This window comes from Echinops telfairi, unplaced genomic scaffold (assembly GCF_000313985.2).
Source record: "Echinops telfairi isolate 266 unplaced genomic scaffold, ASM31398v2 ScPeMD7_7429;HRSCAF=8467, whole genome shotgun sequence".
NCBI classification, from domain to species: Eukaryota; Metazoa; Chordata; class Mammalia; order Afrosoricida; family Tenrecidae; genus Echinops; species Echinops telfairi.
The window spans coordinates 3,424,761-3,444,843 of record NW_022111329.1 but is presented as its reverse complement, the minus strand read 5'-3'; the positions used below and the strand labels follow the sequence as shown (position 1 = coordinate 3,444,843).

Below are 20,083 nucleotides of genomic sequence, written 5' to 3'. Positions count from 1 at the left end.
AGGGTTTATGATGGTTAGATACTACCTAGCTGGGCCAGTAAATGCGAGCTCCTTAAGTTTATGCTTTGTAGTTGTGTTGAATTTTATGTTTTGCTATTTATAAGTTTTCATTTGGAAGTATGCTTTAAATCTTTTAAAATAAGAGATATTAACATAGTTTTTATAGATAAAATTTGTTTCTTAAATTGTTGGGTTTCCTATTTAGTAACATTAAATCAGTTTTCATTGTTCATGTATTTCTGTAATTTATTTATGAAAGGAATGGCGCATTATTTTGTTGGGTTTTTTTGGTTATAAGAGCTGTAAAAGCCCCTAATAAAATGATTTATTAAAATAATTTAAAAAGACTGTTAGGCAGGGTTCTTTAGAGAAGCAAAACCAGGAAGGATACTTATGATTATATCTAGATCTATATATATATGGATAAGCTCATATAACGAAAAGGAATATAACATTAAATTAGTCCAACAGCAATATAGAGAGCTCAGTCTAATTCACTTTCATGGGACAATGAATATACTGAAGGTCCTTCTCACTCATGTGGCCATTAGTCCAAGGCCAAGGAAGCAGGCAGTAGGAAGATGAAGTGATGAAGTGTAACAGAGGCCAGTGGTGCAGTGTAGTGAAGCAGGTGGTGGTGGAGCCTCACGGTGTAGTGATGAGAAGTGGCTGGTGGGAGGTGCAGGGTCTGTAGTGGTGGCAAGACGAGTGAAGTTGACTGTAGACAGCAGATACAGTGGGGGAGGGGCGTACCATGGGGTAGAACAGCACCTTACAGTGAGGCAGTCAACTGTGGTCTACAGGTTGGCTCAGCCCAGAGGTAGCAAAGTACATGTGTTGAGGCAGGGCAGCTAAATCAGGCAGTGGGCTGGTCTGACCACCAGAGAGAGAGAGGGGCTGACCTTGAAGAGCCATTTATCTCAGTTGCAGCTCCAAAAGAGATCATCAAGCTGCAACCTGATTGACAGGTTAAAATCCATCTATGTCTTCTTACAGGTGCCATATTGGTATAGAAAACCCTAACTATTACAGTACTCCCCTTGTTACCTTAACATGTTTACACATTTTGTTTACTGATACATAATTTCCAGACATTAATGAAATCATACTTACATCTAACATCATATAGTGAGCATACATATAAATGAAAACACACTGAACCTGTTTGTATCTGGTATATGATACATGAACAATATTCTATATTCAAATAAGAAAGAAAATTTCGGATTTTGAATTTGAAAAAGAAAGATATTTGATAAGAACATATAAAGAAGAAATACTGACAATCACAAACCTTGCCTTTGCAATTGATCACATGGTCATAACCAACATGTAGAACTATTCCTCCACTATTCATTCTGTATTCCCTTTGCCCTCAACCAGCATCCCAGCTGGTTACAGTTATTTGCCTGGTGGGGTGACCCAGACCATCATTCCTGAGGAGGGGTCTGGATCATTAGCGGTCATGTCAGGATTGGGTTTTATAGTACCATTTACTTTAATTACAGGGCATGATACTAAGAGATGGCCTAGGGAATCTCCTGGATTCCAGACATATTCTTCTTTACCTTTCATTATGAAGCACTAATCCAATTTCCCTTTGTTAATCAGGATCAATTACATCGCTCAGTACAGGGATCCAAAGCCATGAGGAGCCCCAAATGGCCAGAGGAGCATTCTTAGCTGCTAGTTCAATGGAATCAGTGCTGTGTTTCCAGATGGGGACATTCTTTCTTTTGGAACTAGAACCTCCAGGTCTGACGAGCATAGAGTTGCTAGGGCAAAGACACAGGTGCCCCTGCGCCAACCAGCCTTTCTCCCAGCAGGGACTATCTTCTTATGCATCTTCAGGTCCCAACCTGGTCTTCATACCCAGGCCTGGTGAGTGCCTAACTGGACCTGCTTAAGGAGTCCTAGGCTAGGAGTGAGACTAGAATCTCTAGGTCTATAAGTCAAATGGATCACAAAGCAGGGAAGACAAAATCAGGAACAGGTTTTTTGGGGGAGTGGGTAGGTGGGGGGAGAGTAGAGAGAGTACGGGCATGAATTCCTGTGGACAGAGGTGAGGATGGGGCACTGCTAACTCTTATTTTGTATTTTATAAAAGAGCAGCAGCTCAGGCCTAACAAATAACCTTATTGATTAAAGTAAAATTACTAGATAATTGTTGATTGTGTGGATCATGAGAAATGATGGGTAACATTGCAAAGAAGGTGATTTTCAGAATACTTAATTTTGCTCATGTGGAACTTGTACATATGCCGAGTCAGTCTTTCAAAACAGAATAATGACACCGTGTGTTTTGAAATCAGGAAAGGTGAATATCAGAGTTAAATTTTCAACATACTTTATTCAATCTGCATGCTAACCAAGCAATTAGATTTAAAGTATACTTATATGAAGAAGGAGAATCTCATCATCAGGATTAGAGGAAGGCTCATTAGCAACTTCTGATAGACAGACAATGCAACCGTACTCGCTGAAAGCGAAGAGGACTTGAAACGTTTACAGATGAAGATCAGAGACTAAAGCTTTCACTGATGGATTACACTTTAACATAAGGAAAACAAGTCCTCACAACTCTACCAATAGACAATGTCATGACAAATGAAGAAAAGATTGAAGTTGTCATGGATTTAGTTTTACTTGGATCTACAAATTATGCCCATAGAAGCACCAGTCAAGAAATCAAATGATGTATTAAATTGGGCAGATCTGCAAAAGACCTCTTTAAAGAGTTGAAAAGCAAAGGTGTCACGTGAGGACCAAATGTGTGACCGGAGACAAGGTATTTTCTATTGCCTTACAAGCATTTGAAAGCTGAATGATAAGGAAGACCAAAGATGAATCTATGCCTTTGAGTTACCGTGTTGGTAAAGAATATTGACTATGCCACGGATTGCCAGAAGAACAAAGAAATATGTCTAGGGCCCATTTAGCTCAGAAGCGACAAAGCCGACAGGGAAGAAGCACACCAGCATGTGTGATCACGAAGGGTCAAAGGGACCAGGTATCAAGCACCAAAGGGAAAAAAAATCATATCGTTGTGAATGAGGGGAGTGTGCGATGGGGACCCAATGCCCATCTGTAGACAACTGGACATCCCTTGTAGAAGGGTAGTGGGGAGGAGATGAGTCACTCGGGGTGCAGTGTAGCATTGATGAAACTCACAACTTTCCTTTAGTTCATAAATGCTTCCTCCCCTCCCCTCCCCTCCCCTCCCCTCCCCACTTTCATGATCCCAGTTCTACCTTACAAACCTGATTAGACCAGAAGATGCACAGCGGTGCAGATAGGAACTGGAAACACAGGGAATCCATACAGATGAACCCCTCAGGGAATCCAGGACAGAGTGGCGATACCAGGAGGGAGGAAGGAAGAGGGTCAAAGGGGGAACCGATTACAAGGATCTACATATAACCTCCTCCCTGGGGGATGGGCAACAGAAAAGTGCGTGAAGGGAGACGTTTGGCAGTGTAAGGTATGATAAAATAATAATTTATAAATTATCAAGGGTTCATGAGGGGAGGGGGGAATGGGGATGGAGGGGAAAAAAAAAAAAGAAAATGAAGAGCTGATTCCAGGAGCCCAAGCGGAAAGTGAGTGTTTTGAGAATGATGAGGGCAACGAATGTATGTGTACTTTACACAACTGATGTATGTGTGGATTGTGATAAGAGTTGTATGAGCCCCAATTAAAAAAAATAAATATGTTTAGGAAGAAGTACAGCCAGAATGCTCTTTAGAAGGGAGAATAGCAAGATTCATTTCACAGTCTCTAGATGTGTTATCAATTGGGATCAATCCCTAGAGAGGGACATCAATCATACTTAGTGAAAAGGAGGAACACCTTGAACAAAGTGGAATGCTACACTGGCTGTAAAAAAGGACCCAATTTTAGCAGTGATTGTGAAGATGGTGCAGGACTGGAAAGGGTTTTGTTCTTATATGTAGGGTCATTGTGAATCACAACTGATTTGAAAGCACCTCACAACAAATTTAGGTGACATATTACCACGTGTTGAACTTTGTCAAGGATTGTTAATTGTATGGATTAAATCAGCAAATTTGAATAAGTAGTAATTTAAAATAAGGAAGTCAGGTCAGATTGCAGAAGCTGAGAGTTTTTGCTATTCACTCTACTCCTGCCATTGTCATGTCCTAGATCTTAACACTAGGAAAACGTATTATTTCAGATAAAAATGCAAATTTTTTTTAAAATTAGAATTTTTAAAAATCATTTTACTAGGGCCTCTTATCACAATCCATACATACATCAATTGTGTAAAGCACATTTGTACATTCATTGCCCTCATCATTCTCAAACCATTTCCTCTCCACTTAAGCCCCCGGCATTAGGTCCTCATTTTTCCCCTCCCTCCCCGCTCCCCCCTCCCTTATGAGCCCTTGATAATTTATAAATTATTATTTTGTCATATCTTGCCCTGTCCAACCTCTCCCTTCACCCACTCTTCTGTTGTCCGTCCCCCAGGGAGGAGGTCACATATAGTTCCTTGTAATCGGTTCCCTCTTTCCAACCCACTTTCCCTCTACCGTCCCGGTATCGCAACTCACACCACTGGTCCTGTAGGGATCATCTGCCTTGGATTCCCTGTATTTCCAGTTCCTACCTGTACCAATGTACATCCTCTGGTCTAGCCAGACTTGCAAGGTAGAGTTCGTATCATGATAGTGGGGGCAGGGAGGAAGCATTCAGGAACCAGAGAAAAGTTGTATTTTTCATTGTTGCTACATCGCACCCTGACTGGCTCGTTTCCTCCCCGAGACCCTTCTACAAGGGGATCTCCAGTGGCCTACTAATGGGCTTTGGGTCTCCACTCTGCACTTCCCCTCATTCACAAAGATATGATTTTTGTTCTTTGATGCCTGATACCTGATCCCTTCGACACCTCGTGATCACACAGGCTGGTGTGCTTCTTCCATGTGGGCTTTGTTGCGTCTGAGCTTGATGGCCGCTTGTTTACCTTCAAGCCCTTAAGACCCCAGACGCTATACTTTTTGATACACGGGCACCATCAGCTTTCTTCGCCACATTTGCTTATGCAGCCACTTGTCTTCAGTGATCCCTTCGACAAATTCTTCAACTATATATAGCACATCTTTTGAGTTTGCTCTCTGATTTGTATAGTCAGTAGTGCTGCATAATTTCCATTGTAGCAATATTTGACTGTACATATGTCCATGATCCGGTCCCATAAGGTTATACTCTATCACTCACTGCCATTGAGTCAATTCTGATTCATAGTAATCCTATAGAACAGGGTAGAATTGACCCTGTGGGTTTCCATGACTACAGCTCTTTATGGGAGTAGAAAGCCTAATCTTTCTCTCGAGCTCTTGGTGGTTTCAAACTGCTTAGTGTATTTTTAGCAGACCAACAGAAATCCTAATAGGAGAATGAGACATAGCTAACACAACAGCTTCCTGTATGCACCATGTCTATCTCATGTCACTTGTATACAAAATGATTGTGCCTCCAGGCCTAGCATGGTACAGTACATATGTAGCCTATAATGCATATGTCCTGATACTCACACTATCTGTTACTGGCTTATGTTTTTACTGCCCTTTGTATTTGAAAAGTCTACTGTATAACAAACTCATGACTCATAGGCAGCAGCATCCCATCTCGTGTATTTCAAGTATTGTAGTGTTATCTCTCTATTTTAATTTTCTTTCTGAAATACTACCCTGAAGTGAATAATGGCTTTCAAATACCGCAGAAGAGTGCTAGTAATAGCAGTAGCAAGAGGCAGAGGAGAAGAATAGATTGGAAACAAAAGGTTATTAAATGGCAGTAAGGTGAAAAAACAATGTACCCCATTGCTTTTGATTTAGGCATATTGCACTGCATTATTATGACTGTTTTCAAAGACAAAAAAATTCTCTACGCTGTGAAAAGATGAGCTTCATCAAAAGCCACAAGGCTAACAACAGTGCAAGAGGGGCCAGTTTCAGATATGGAGAAATTGCTAATGATATGGGTTGAGAACCAAACACAAAAGCTAATCCTTTTCAGCCTGTTGCAAATCACTGCTTAGGGAGTTTGTTCCATATGCTTAAAAAAAACCAAAACCAAGGCCAGGTTATAATCATGGTGCTTGTACAATGGTCAAATCACATGGCATCCTGTTTCATAAGAACATACTGTGGATGTTAAGCAACATGAGACTGTCCTGCAAGAGTTCTGCTTTATCGAGAGCTCTCATGTATTGATTTTATTTTCTCATTTATCTCTTTTTCCTTATTTGATATAGAATTCATTGTCCATCATTACATTCTCTTGCAAACAATTGAAATGCCTTTATTCCACTTTCTATTTTTTCATCACATTTATATCACAAAGTCACAAAGTCCCTCCAACTCCAAACCTAACTCATGGTCATCGAAGCCATTCTGATGTATAGCAACCCTATAGGTCAGGGTAGGAGCCCTGCGGTCTACTGGTTATACATTGCACTGCTAATTGCAATGTCAGTAGTTTAAAATTACCAGCTGCTCTGTGGGAGAAAGACAGGGAGACCCATGCCAGCACTGAGATGCTTCCACTGCCACTGGATTCACAAGACCTTTTACCCACTGGCCTGTGATCTTCCTGCATTCAGCATCATTGTATGTGCTGCCTGAGTCTAAAGAGGAATTTATAGACTAGTATCGGACATATGAGCTAATATTGGATTTATGGACCCGATCTGCACTGGCTGGGATGTTCTCTCAATATATAATTCCTCTTTTATATAAAGCTCTTTCATATATATATATATATATATATATATATATATAATCTGTATTTGTTTTAAAGCTCTTTCATATATACATGAAAGTGTCTCTGATTTGTATAGTCAGTGTCTCTGTATTTGTTTCTCTAGTCAACCCTGACTAACATAATAAACTTGATCTGTACGGGGCTGGGGTATTTGCTTGATACATAATTACTTCTTGATATAAAACTCTCTTACACATATATGAGTGTCACTGGTTTTGTTTCTCTAGTTTGCCCAGCCTAACACTGGAACCATACAATATGTCTTCTTTTTGGGAACGAGGGAGTTGGTTTTGGCTTCTTATACTCAGTGCAGTTATTTTGAGATTTATCTCTGCAGGGTTGTATTGTTAGTTGCCATCAAGTTGTTTCCAACGCAGTGACTCTATGTACAACAGAACAAAACGTTGTTCAGTAGCAGTATGTATCAATTATGCTTTTTCCCTGTGAATTGCCTGGTTTTCAGTTCCCCTACATCCTCATCTGTTTAAATTGTTGTAAAGCAAGGATATTATTTTGAGGATTAAGGTGTGCCTGACCCAAGCAAGGGTGTTTTCAATAACCTCACATGCATTTGAAAGTTGGACATTGAAAAAGGAAGAGTGAAGAAAAATTTATGCATTTGAATTGTGAAACTGGCAAAGAATATTGAAAGTATCATGGACTGCCAAAAGAACAAACCAATGTCTTGGAAGAAGTGCAGCTAGAATGCACCTCAGAGGCAAGGATGGTGAGACTGTCTTATGTATTAGATGTGCTATCAGGAGAGACTAGTCTCTGAAAAAAGACATCATGCTTGGTAAAGTAGAGGCCAGTGAAAAGAGGAAGACTTGGCAAGGTGGATTGACACAGTGGCTGTAACAGTGGGTTCAAACAAGAATAAGGGCAATTGTGAACACTGAAAGAACGCATGAGTTGGAACCATCAATAGCAACAACTTCATCAATACTTGGTAAGTTCATGAAAAAAAATCACATGCTTTTTATTTGCGTTCCCTCTTGACTTAAGCTGCAAGCACTTATTTAACTTTTGCTTATTTATTTGGCCAAGTGTCTTTCCAACTCCTTCCATCTTCAAAATTGAGGTGTTTGATTTCTTATTGAGTATTGCGCTTATTGATTCAAATCCTTTATCAGATATTAGCATTACAAATAACTTTTCCAGCCTGTACTTGGTTTTTCATATTAATAGTATTTTTAAAATGGGGAGCTCTGGTGACAGAAATCTAACGTACCTGTTAATTAAGAGCTTTTTTATTTTGATTGGTGGGAAAGACACAGTTTCCTGCCCTTTGTGAGCACTTGGTACTGTTATTCTTTTCCCAGCCTTCGAGTAAGCAGGATATTTGACAGCCTCAGTATTTTCTCGTTTATTATAATATCTGTTGATCCACTTTTGAAGATTTTGATTTTCTTTACTTTGTGTTGTAGTCTCTTTTGAAGGATGCGATATTTGATTTTCATCCACATATGTTTCAAGGCCTCCTCCTTTTCAGCAAGCAAGATTACCTTATCTGCATATCCTAAGTTTTTAATGAATCTTCCTCCAGTTTCTTATTATTTGCATGGTACAGATTAACTAAGTATGGTGATAGGATGCAACCCTGGCACACATCTTTCTTAATTCTAAACCCTTATTCTCTTTAAGTGACTGTTCCACCTGAGCACAATGAGTGATCAAGAACTCCTATTCTTCACAGTGTCATCTCATCCATAGTTTGTTATGACCTGCATAATGAAATACCTTTGCATAGTCAATAAAACAAAAACATTTTTCTGTTATTCTCTACTTTCAGCCAAGATCCATCTCAGAGTAGCAATGATATCCCTGTGCCGTGTCCACTTTTGATCTAGTTTGAATTTCTTTAGCATATTGTTGATGTATTGCTGCAATTGCTGCTGAATTATCTTCAGCAAAATTTTACTTATGTGATATTAATATTGTTCAGTAATTTCGGCATTCTCTTAAGTCACCCTTCTTTTTGAAATGGGCACATGTATGGATTTCTTCAGTTCCTTTATCGTCTCTATTTCTTGGCATAGATGAGTGAGTGCTTCCAGTGCTTCTTCAGCTTGTTGAACTATTTCAACTGGTATTCCATCAGTTCCTAGAGCCATGTTTCACCAATGCCTTCAGTGCAGCTTGGACTTCTTCTTAAGTACCATAGGTTCATAATTATATGCTACCACTTGAAATAGTTGAGTGTCATCGGCTCTTTCTAGAAGGTACAGTGACTTTATGTATTCCTTCCATCTTCTTTGGATGCATCCTGCATCATTCAGTATTTTGCCATAGAATCCTTTAATATTGTAATCCAAGGCCTGATGTATTTTTCCTTCACTTCTCTCAACTTGAGATATGCTGAGCATTATCTTCTCTTTTGGCTCTCTAACTCCAGGTCTTTGCACATTTCTTTATAGTACTTTGTCTTTTTGAGCTGTCCTTTGAAACATTCTGTTCAGCTTTCCCCCCTTCTTTTAAAGAAAAAAAATAATTTAAACAGTTTTACTGATAAAATTGACATGTTATGCAATTCAATAGTTTCAGCATATTAAAAAGAGTTGTGTGATTATCAACACAAACAATTTTAGAACATTTTCCTCTTTTTGTATTCATTATTATTAGCTTCCCATTTCTCACCACATCCCCTGTCACAACCCTAAGAAGCTATTAATCTAGTTACTATTTCTTTTTAAAAATAATTTTATTGGGGGGCTCATATAACTCTTCACATCCATTTTGTCAAGCACATTTGTACATTTGTTGCCATCATCATTCTCAAAATGTTTTCTTTCTGCTTGAACCCTTGGAATCAGCTCATTTTCCCCCTCCCTCCCTATTCCCCCTCCCTCATGGACTGTTGAAAATTGATAAATTATTATTATTTTGACCTATCTTACACTGTCCGACGTCTCCCCCCACTTTTATGTTGTCCGTCCCCCACTGAGGAGGTTATATGTAGATCCTTGTCATTGATTCCCCCTTTCCCCCCCACCTCCCCTCCACCCTCTCAGTATTGCCACTCTCACCACTGGTCCTTGAGGGACCATCCGTCCTGGATTCCCTGTGTTTCCAGTTCCTTTCTGTACCAGTGTACATTCTCGTCTAGCCAGATTTGTAAGGTAGAATTGGGATCATGATAGCAGGTGGGGAGGAAGGATTTAGGAACTAGAGGAAAGTTGTATGTTTCATTGTTGCTACACTGCACACTGACTGGTTTAACTCCTTTCTGTGACACTTCTGCAAGGGGTTGTCCTGTTGCCTACAGATGGGTCTTGGGTTCTCAATCTGCACTCCCCCTCATTCACAATGATATGATTTTTTGTTCTTTGATGGCTCATACCGGTCCCTTCAACACCACGTGATCACACAGGCTGGTGTGCTTCTTCCATGTGGGCTTTGTTGCTTCTGGGCTAGATGGCTGCTTGTTTATCTTCAAGCCTTTAAGACCCCAGATGCTATATATTTTGATAGCCGGACTCCATCAGCTTTCTTCACCACATTTGCTTACGCACCCACTTTGTCTTTAGCGATTGTGTCAGGAAGGTGAGCATCATCGAAAGCCAGTTTAATAGAACAAATATTCTTGCATTGAGGGAGTACTTGAGTGGAGATCCAATGTTCATCTGCTACCTTAATACTAAACTTATAAATATATGCACGTAGATCTTTTTCCCCATCCTCATATCCAGTTACTCTTTCTATAGATTTACTTATCCTGTATTTCATAGAAAGAAAAAATACCACCGTTATCAACAGCAGTAACAAATAAAACAGTGAAAAGTTTCAATAGAAAAGAAAGCAGATGGGGAAGGGGAATACATGTATGTATTGCTTGCTCTTGATGTCATCTCACAGCTCATCAGATCTTTTTGTGTGTGTGATCCAACTGGGTTTTTATAAAGGATGGGACAAGTTTCAGGTTTTACAGTCTCAAAAGAATACATCCTACTTCAGGGAAGCGTGCCAAACCTCACCTCACGGAAGCCACGCTGGGGCTCACCACGGAACATGGGCAACTCATGGGACTGTGCACCCACATGTGGTTTACTGACCAGAGAGACCGAAGCACAGCCCGAGTGGGCGCAGGAGCAGGGTCAAAAGAGAGGAGAGAATATTCTCTCACCAGGAGCTGGAGTCCAAGAGAGTAAGTGAGAAGAGAGACCGTGGACCCAGAATAGGCCCGAGAGTGGGTACCATGTGCATCCTGAGCAGTACTGGAGTGGGTGCTGAGGGGGCCTCCCCAGGCTGTGCTTTGCTTCGGTGTGGCGGGATCAGATCAGGTGCAATTCCCACACTGTGTCTCTGGTGCTGTCCCCCGCAGGGCCATGGGTCAGTGTAAACACCCCCACCCCCCACCCCCCAACCCCTAAACCCAACCAGAATTATGCTGGGTGGAGTGGAGCTTTCATAGTGTGCATTTTCCCCCTGCTAGGCGAGCATCGAACAACTTGCTCTGGAGTTAATGCACCCGGTGGTGTCACCTCTGAAGGTTTTCTCTGGTCACAGTGAATCTTTTTTGTAAAAGCAGTTTCACTCGAACCTCACATTTTATAATGACTGATTTAAGAGAACGTGTGCAACTGCGAAATTTTGTTTCCTGCTCCGGAAAAATGCTGCAGAAACTTGTGATGTTGAGCCCAGCTGACAAGGACAGCACTGTTGGAGAAGCTCAAGGGTATGAGTGGTTTTCTCATTTCAAAAAAGGTGAAATGTTGATTGATGACAAATCCCATTCTGGATGTCTGTCAACTTGAATGGATAGAAATGATGACCCATAGTTCATCCCGCCAGGTCAGACTGTTAATCAAGCTTTTTATTTAGAAGTTCTGAAAAGATTGCATAATAGTGTGGGACAAAAAAGGCCTGATTAATGGCACACGGGAGACTACTTTTGCCACCACTACAATGCACCTTCTCACTCAGCCATTTCAGAGCGCCAGTTTTTGGCAAAAAATAGCATGCCTCTTCTAACCACCCCCACACCTTACTCACCTGACCTCACTCCATGCGACATCTTTTTGTTTCCATGAATGCAGAGGGTCATGAAAGGACAGCAATTTGATGGAATAGAAGAGCTTGAAGAAAAAAAGTGAGGGAAGTGCTTTCAGCCATCGAAACAGATGAGTTTGAAAAATGTTTCCAAGAATGGAGTTGCAGATTGACAAATGTATTAAGTGTAATGGAGAGTACTTTGAAGGTGATAAGGTTGTTTTGTAAAAAATATTAAATACATAGGGGAGGGTGGGAGTTCTGTTTTTACTTTTTTTTTTTTGGTAATCTCTCATATAGTGGAGTTTGCTCAAGGCTACATGATGTGTGATATTTTAACCCATTGAGTGCAGAAACAGAGAATCTAGCTGTGCTCTCTGAACTAGGCATTGATAAGATTTACAAAAGTATGAAATGATGCCATTTCACCACATTTTTGTTTTGGAAAATGTTCTATTTTTCATAAAAATTATTAGTTATATGAGCATGTAATGGATTTTTTGGTTATTTTATGTGAATTAACATTAATAATTAAAAATTAAAATGTATGGTATAAATGCACATTAGCTTTTGGAAGTACTAAGTAATTTTTACTATAAAGTTATTATGAGGTCCTCTACCCCGAAACAGAAAAAATATTTGACCTAGCCTGTACTGATTAATTCGCATTTAAATGTGGTTTTGAGGAGTCATATGCTTAGCAATAACCAGTTATTATGGAACAAATAATCTAGAATTCTCACTAGAACATGATCGCAGAAGTTAGGAAAAATTAATGAATGTAAAGTGATTAACATTTGTTAACAGTAAAAGAATGTAAAGGACAGTGTGATTAATTACTACTGACCTTTATATGTGATGGCATTGTGGGTATCATGTTGGCTGCTAACCATAAGGTAAGCATTTCAAACACACCAGGTGCTCTGTGGGTGAAATGTGAGGCTTCTATAAAGATCTGCTTCCCACTCGGGAATAAATGGGAGCATATACATAGGTATAGGCAAGAGATAATGCTTATGACACACAGAACCCAGGAACAGGAATGGGAATAGTGATACCTAAAGGGTAGGGGGAAGAGGAGGAGAGATGGGAAGGAAGGGGGTACCAATTGCAATGATTGGCACATAACCACACCCCTCCATCCAGGGGGAAGAACAAAAGAAACCAGAGGGGAAGGGAGACAGTAGTCGGTGTGAGATAGGAAAATAATAGCAATCAATAATCTATCAAGGGGCCACAAGGATAGAGGGTGGAGGGGGGCAAAAAGAGGAGTTGATCCCAAGGGCTCAAGAGAAAGTAAATGTTTAGAAAAGAATGATGGCAATATATGTACTAATATGGATACAATTGATGAATGGATTGTAACAAGAGTTGCAAGAGCCCCAATAAAATTATCTATTTAAAAAGGTGTGCAGCCCACAGAAAATGGAAATAGATCGTCTGGTGTAAGAGAGGAACTGACCTACCACACCACACCCAGAAGGAAGCTGAAGCAAAGGAAGGAGGAGGAGAGGAGCGGAGCACAACTGGGCCCACCAAGCTCAGAGGACGATAGCCCAGCTCGGAGGGCCCAGTGTACAGAGAGGACCATATAGCTGCCCCCATGGTGAGATGCCACATCCTGCACTGACCCATGGCCCTGCACGGGATAGCATCACAGTGTGGGATGGGCAACTGAGCTGACCCCACCACACTGAGGCAAAACACTGGGGACATGCAATGGAGTAGCAGGGAAGCAGAGCAAGGAGGTCCCGAGGGAAGACAAATGATGGACTCTGGGGCCAGGATGTGGCACCCCATTAGACTCGTCCAGAAAACGCTCCTAAAGGTCAACAAACAGACCTTGATCTACTAACAGGCTTTTTTTTTTTTCTCTCTATTTTCTTTTTTTTCAGCCTCTCTGTTTTTTTTTCCTTTTTTCTCTTCTTTTAAATTTTGTATGTCAGTGGCTTTTTTGTTTGTTAGATTGTCGGTGCTGCTGCTGTCGTCGCCATGTTCTTATGTGCCACTTTGGTACTGTGCTGTCAAAGCCACCCGCAATTTTATTCACACATTAATATATCTGCATGTCCACCTAGATAAGAGAGGCTGGACCAAAAAAAATGTGAGAAGAAAATAAAGGGACCAATGGCCCCGGAGGGACATGGGAGTGTGGGAAGTAGGGGAAGGGAGGAGGGTTGGCCAACCTAGGGACAAGGGAACAACAAATGGTTCAAAACCAATGGTAGGGAGAGGATGGGAAGACTGGTAGGGAGTGACCAAGGGCAAGGTAGCTGCAAGGAATTACCGAAACCAGAATGAAGGCTGAACATGGTAATGGGACAGGAGGAAAGCGTAAAGAAATAGAGGAAAGAAGTAGGAGGCAAAGGGCATACATACAAGCCTAAATATGGACATGTGCATATGTAAATATATTTAAGATTATGAGGGAAACGGACCTAGGTGCAAATAATTATAGGTTTGGTAGTAGGGTGGCAGGTGGACATTGGGCTTCCTCATGTGCATACCCTTAATACAAGAGCACCTTGCTCAGCTTAATGGTCATTTCATGATATCTACCTTCCCGACATGATCGCTGAAGACAGACGTGTGCATAAGCAAATGTGGTGAAGAAAACTGATGGTGCCCGGCTATCAAAAGATATAGCGTCTGGGATCTTAAAGGCTTGTAGGCAAACAAGTGGCCATGTAGCTCGGAAACAACAAAGCCCACAGAGAAGCAGCACACGAGCCTGTGCGAACATGAGGTGTTGAAGGGATTAGATAGCAGACGCCAAAGAACAAAAACCATTATTGTGTGACCACCTTCCCCACATACACACTGAAGACGAATGTGTGCATAAGTAAGTGTGGTGAAGAAGGCTGATGGTGCCCGGCAATCGAGACCTATAGCGTCTGGGGGCTTAAAGGCTTGAAAGTAAACAAGCGGCCATCTTTCCCAGAAGCAACAAAGCCCACATGGAAGCAGCACACCAACATGTGTGATCATGAAGGGCCTCAGGGACCAGGCTTCAAACACCAAAGGTATGGGGGAAAAATATTCTCGTCAATGAGGGTGGCGCGTGATGGGGATCCAATGCCCATCTCTAGACAACTGGACATACCTTGCAGAGGGGTAGTGGGGAGGAGATGAGTCACTTAGGTTTCAGTATAGCAATAATGAAACCTACAATCTTCCTCTAGTTCTAAATGCTTCCTCCCCCAACTACCATGACCCCAATTCTACCTTGCAAATCTTGTTTATACCAGAGGATGCACAGCAGTACAGATGGGAATTGGAAACGCAGGGAATCTATAAATAATTTATAAGTGATCAGTAAAGATTTTATTGTTTTTAATAATTATGTAAAAGAGAGAAATATTAGTCTCTGTCACTTAAAAATAGTATATTGTTTTCCAAACCTACACATTTACTAGTATAAAACGATAAGGAATTTTTCATTTTCATTGTCCTTTATGATTATGATGAAAGAACATAAAATAATGTGTTTAGCATTCAAAGAGAAATAAATGTGATTAAAAATAATACATAAATGAAGAGTAAACTATTTGAGAAGATAATATACATTTTGGAAAACACATGTAGTATGAAATTAATCTTGATTTTGATGTGTTCCATTTGGTATGTTTTATGAGTCTTTGTTATGCTTTACTTTGTTTATAAGGACATCTTTATTCTTGCACTATACTTAGATATTGTGTTGGAAAAAGGTAATAAAGCTTTTTTATTTGTTTATTATGTGAAAATAGGATTCATAGCCCTTGCCCTTGCCCTGGCCTTGGGAAATTATTTGTTGTGAGTATGATATCTGTATACCGCTGGGAATTATGCAGTATCCAAGAAAATAGACATTTAAGGAAATAACTCTGTGATTGAATTTAAAGTCAAAGAATCAAAAACTGTAAGCAGAAAAGAAACTAATAATTGAGTGATAAGTCTTGTAAGCATGGCTTTTAAAATGACCTTGAATTGAATTGATGTTCTACTTTGATTATATTTTCAATTCATGTTTTTCTTACTCTAAAATAACATAGAAACTCCTAAAAAGATTAATATTTGGCCTCATTTTGTTTGGTAACTCCCCTTTTAAGTGTTACGTGTGTTTATTTAAAATGTACTGCTTTGCAGTATGGCTCACGTTGCTGAACATAGAACTTTTTTTTTTTTTAATGTTAGAACCTTGTGGTCCCATTAAGGAGCTCAGTGGTGGAGTGTGTTAGGCTGCTAATGGAAAGGTTGGTGGTTTGAATTTACCAACTGTCCCTAGGGAGAATGATCGATGAGGCTTTCTGCTTCCATAAAGAAAAGATTTACAGCCTTGGAAACTTATGAGCAGTTGTACTCTGTCCTATGTGGGCTTAGCATTTGCAGTAGAGGTGGTTCTTGCCTTTCTACTTTCCAAAAGGTAGATTGCCCTCTGGTGTTCACGCGGAATCTCTCGAAAAGTGTGGGCTGATTACAGTTTTAGACCTAAATTGGAGGTGGGAGTGGCTTGGATTATTATTTGTTTGCTTTCATTCCGTACGTGAGAAAAAGAGAAACAGGGAAACTGTAGATATTTATATAACTTTCCATTCATTTGACCTGCCTGTCTCCTGCTTGTCCATATTCATCTGTTCATGATTTGGAAGTAGCATGCTTCTTAGAAAGGAATTATTTAGATGCACATATATTCATTTATTTTTCTTTAGCTTTTGTCCCCTCAATTGTTTTGAGGTAAATTACTATTTTTAATGCGATTTTTTTCAGTATCATGCATGCTTTCATAATTATTAAAAGAGTGGCAGACGGTGTAAGGAGATGATGATAGAAGTTGGGTATATTTCTGTTTGGTTTTATAACAGCCAGCAAGCAGGGCACTAACAGAAAAGAATGGGGAGAGGTTATGTATGGTATAGTTGGAATTTTGAGAAGGTAAAAAGTCTTAGGAAGTGGAAAGGTGAATTTTCAGAACAAAGGGAGATTGCTGGACAGAGTTATATGTACTTTGTGATTTTTCTAAAGTAAAATGTAATTTTTGATACAATTTTACCAATGTAAAACTTGTAAAACATTAAGGAAATGTGGCATTTAATATGTAATAGTTTTAAAAGGTAGAATTAAAAAAATTAAACAGTAATTTTTGTAGTATTGAGTTTCACTGATGCCAACTGTGCCCTAATGTACACCCTCCTTTTAGTCTTACCAATAATTCTCGGATCGTGGGACTCCTGGCTCAGTTGGAGAAGAGCAATACTGAATCCACAGAATCAGATACTGCCAGATATGTTACATCAAAAATTCTTCATCTGGCTCAAAGTCAAGGTAAGTGTTTGGAATGCTTTTAAAGTTTATGAAAGGCGAGGAGCTGATATTAAGGGCTCAAGTAGAAAGCAAATGTTTTGAGAATGATGATGGCAACAAATGTACAAATGTGCTTGACACAATGGATGTATGTATGGGTTGTGATAAGAATTGTACGAGCCCCCAATAAAATGACTTAAACAAAAGGTTTATGAAAGGTATTAGGGAGCTCCAAAATGTGCTGGATAAATGGAATGATAATATAGTGAAACATTTTGGTTATCTTTGTGAAGCCCTCCTCATATGTGCTAAGGCTGTTCAATATTTGATAAAATAATTTTTCCAGTAAAAATGGAACAGTTTTAAATTGACTTAAGTAGAAAACTGAATGACTTCAGAAGAAATTGATCCTTAAAGCATTTTCTTAAAAAAAATATGATTTTATGTGTATGATTTCTCCCCATTTTTCAGTCAACCAATACTCAAACACTGCTCAGTACTGTGGTTCTTTTAGAGCAGTAGTTCTCAACCTGTGGGTCGAGACCCCTTTGGGGGTAGGTGTCCAATGACCCTTTCACAGGGTTTGCCCAATTCATAATAGTAGCAAAATTACAGTTATGAAATAGCAACAAAATAGTGTTATGGTTGGGGTCACCACAACATGAGGAACCGTATTAAAGGGTCGCGGCATTAGAAAGGTTGAGAACCACTGCTTTAGAGTGTTGCCCCATGGATGAATAATATATATATTTTCTTTAATATTGTACTGTTTACCATGTACTTTTGTAATTTGCCTATATATTCTCCTTGTTCTTGTTAAGTACCTTCAAGTCAGTTCTGACTCATAGTGACCTTGTATAAAACAGAATTAAACACTTCCAGGCCTTGTACCATGCTGTCAATTGTTCTTAATGTTTGAGCCTATTGTTGTGGCCACTGTGTCAAGCCATTGTGTTGAGGGACTTCTTTTGTGCTGCCTCACTGCTTTACCAAGCATGATGCTCTTCTCCCTGACCAATTTCTGCTGACAGCATGTCTGAACTTCTTCTAAGACAGGCTTGTTTGTTCTTAATTTAGATACATCAGTTCTTCTTCAACCTTCCTATTCTTCAACTTCACATGCATATGAGGTGATTGAAAGCACCCTGGCTTGTGTTTGGTGCATCTTAGTCCTCAAAAGAACAGCCTTGCTATTTAACACTTTAAAGAGGTCTTGAGTAGCAGATTCACCCAATGCATTTTGGCCTTGTGACACCATTTCTCTTCATATGTCCTTTCTGGCATAGTAAACCATGTAATTTTCTGATACCATCTCCCATGGCTTGGTTCATACCCTCTAATAAGGTAGGGTCCAAAGGTCCCAAGGAAAAGAGTATAACTTGGTTCACACCCTCTACTAACGTCAGATCTTAATCCCACCCTAATCCTGTCCATTAGCATAGAAGAGAACACCTTCCAAAATGAGTTTATAGCCACAGGCATAGAGTCTAGAATTACATATCAGATGAGGAATTATGGCAAAAGAGAATATGGCTAGAAGGGCCACACTGAGTCATGACCTATATCTCACATGCAGCCCTGTAGCCAACCACGATGTAGAGAGTTCATTAAGCCCCTCTATGTTGATCTCTTTTTCAAGATTTCCCTGTTGAATTTCTCTTGAGTTTGCTGATTTGTTCCAATAAGCAACATCACCTTAGTAGTCATTCCTGAATACTTACCCCTGCGATTGCTGTTTCTGCTGAGTACACTGTCTGTGTACTCTCCCACACCCCCTTCTTTATCAAAGCAAGCTTCAGCTGTCGATTTCATGGCCAATCCTCACTTTTGCAGCAGGACATTGACAGGGAACTGCCAAAAGTTCAGAACAGGACATGGAAAAAGGGATGTCATTGCTTATGTAAGATGTATCTTGGCTCAAAGCAGAGAATACCAGAAAGATGTTTATTAGTGTTTCATTGGCTATGCCAAGGCATTTGACTCTGGACCATAATCAACTGTGGATAACCTTGAGAAGAATGAGAATTTCAGAACACTTCTTTGTGTTCTTTTGGAACTGGTATGTGGATTAAGAGGCAGTTGTGTGACCAAAACAAGGAAATACTGCATTGTTTAAAGTCAGGAAAGGTCTGTGTCAGGGTTGTATCCTCTCATCATACTTGTTCCATCTACATGCTGAACAAATCATCAGAGTAGCTGGATTATATGAAGAAGAGTGTGGCATCAGAATTACAGGGACGCTTATTAGCAATCTTTGCAGTAGATGACAATCTTGCTTACTGAAAGTGAAGAGGACGTGAAGCACTTGCTGATGAAGGTCAAGGATTGCAGCCTTCAGTGCATGGAAGATCAGAATCCTCAAACTACATCAATAGATAACGGCATGGTAAATGAAGAAAAGATAGAAGTTGGCAAGGATTTTGTCTTGCTTGCAACACAATCAGTGCTCATGGACGTAGCAGTCAAGAGATCAAAACACATATTGAATTAGGTCAATTTGCTGCAGGAGAAGTTTTTAGAGTATTGAACAGCAAGGATGTTACTTTGAGGACTAAGGTGTGTCTGACCCAAGCCATGCATGGTATTCTCCACTGCATCATATGCATGTGAAAGTTAGACATCGAATAGGGAAGACCATAGAAAACTAGATGTATTTGAATGTGGTGCTGGAGAAGAATATTGAAAATACCATGGACTGCTAAAAGGACAAAACTGATTTGCATGTAAGAAGGAAGGTCAGAGTGTTCCTTAGAGTAGCAGTTCTCAACTTATGGGTCGCGACCCCTTTGGGGGTCGAACAACCCTTTCACAGGGGTTGCCAGATACATAACAGTAGCAAAATTATAGTTATGAAGTAGCAATGAAAATAATTTTATGGTGGGGGGGTTCAGCACAACATGAGCAACTGTATTAAAGGATCGCAGGATTAGGAAGGTTTAGAACCACTGCCTTAGAGTCAAGGATGGCAAGACTTAGTCTTACATACTTTGGACATATTGTCAGTAGAGACCAGTCCCTGGAGAAG

The 20,083-nt window shown here is 40.0% G+C and overlaps 1 protein-coding gene across 4 annotated transcripts in view; it reads left to right on the top strand.

Annotated features, from left to right (window-relative positions):
* Positions 1-20,083, top strand: part of AGTPBP1 (ATP/GTP binding carboxypeptidase 1) — a 184,557-nt gene that overhangs the window by 2,760 nt on the left and 161,714 nt on the right. For all 4 annotated transcript variants that reach the window (XR_006680885.1, XM_045298624.1, XM_030887909.2 and 1 more), the window contains exon 2: positions 16,955-17,079. Coding sequence is in view for 3 of the 4 variants with exons in the window: in XM_045298624.1 (XP_045154559.1) it covers positions 16,955-17,079 (125 nt within the window). In the remaining variant the exon portion in view is untranslated. The remainder of the gene's footprint in view (positions 1-16,954; positions 17,080-20,083) is intronic.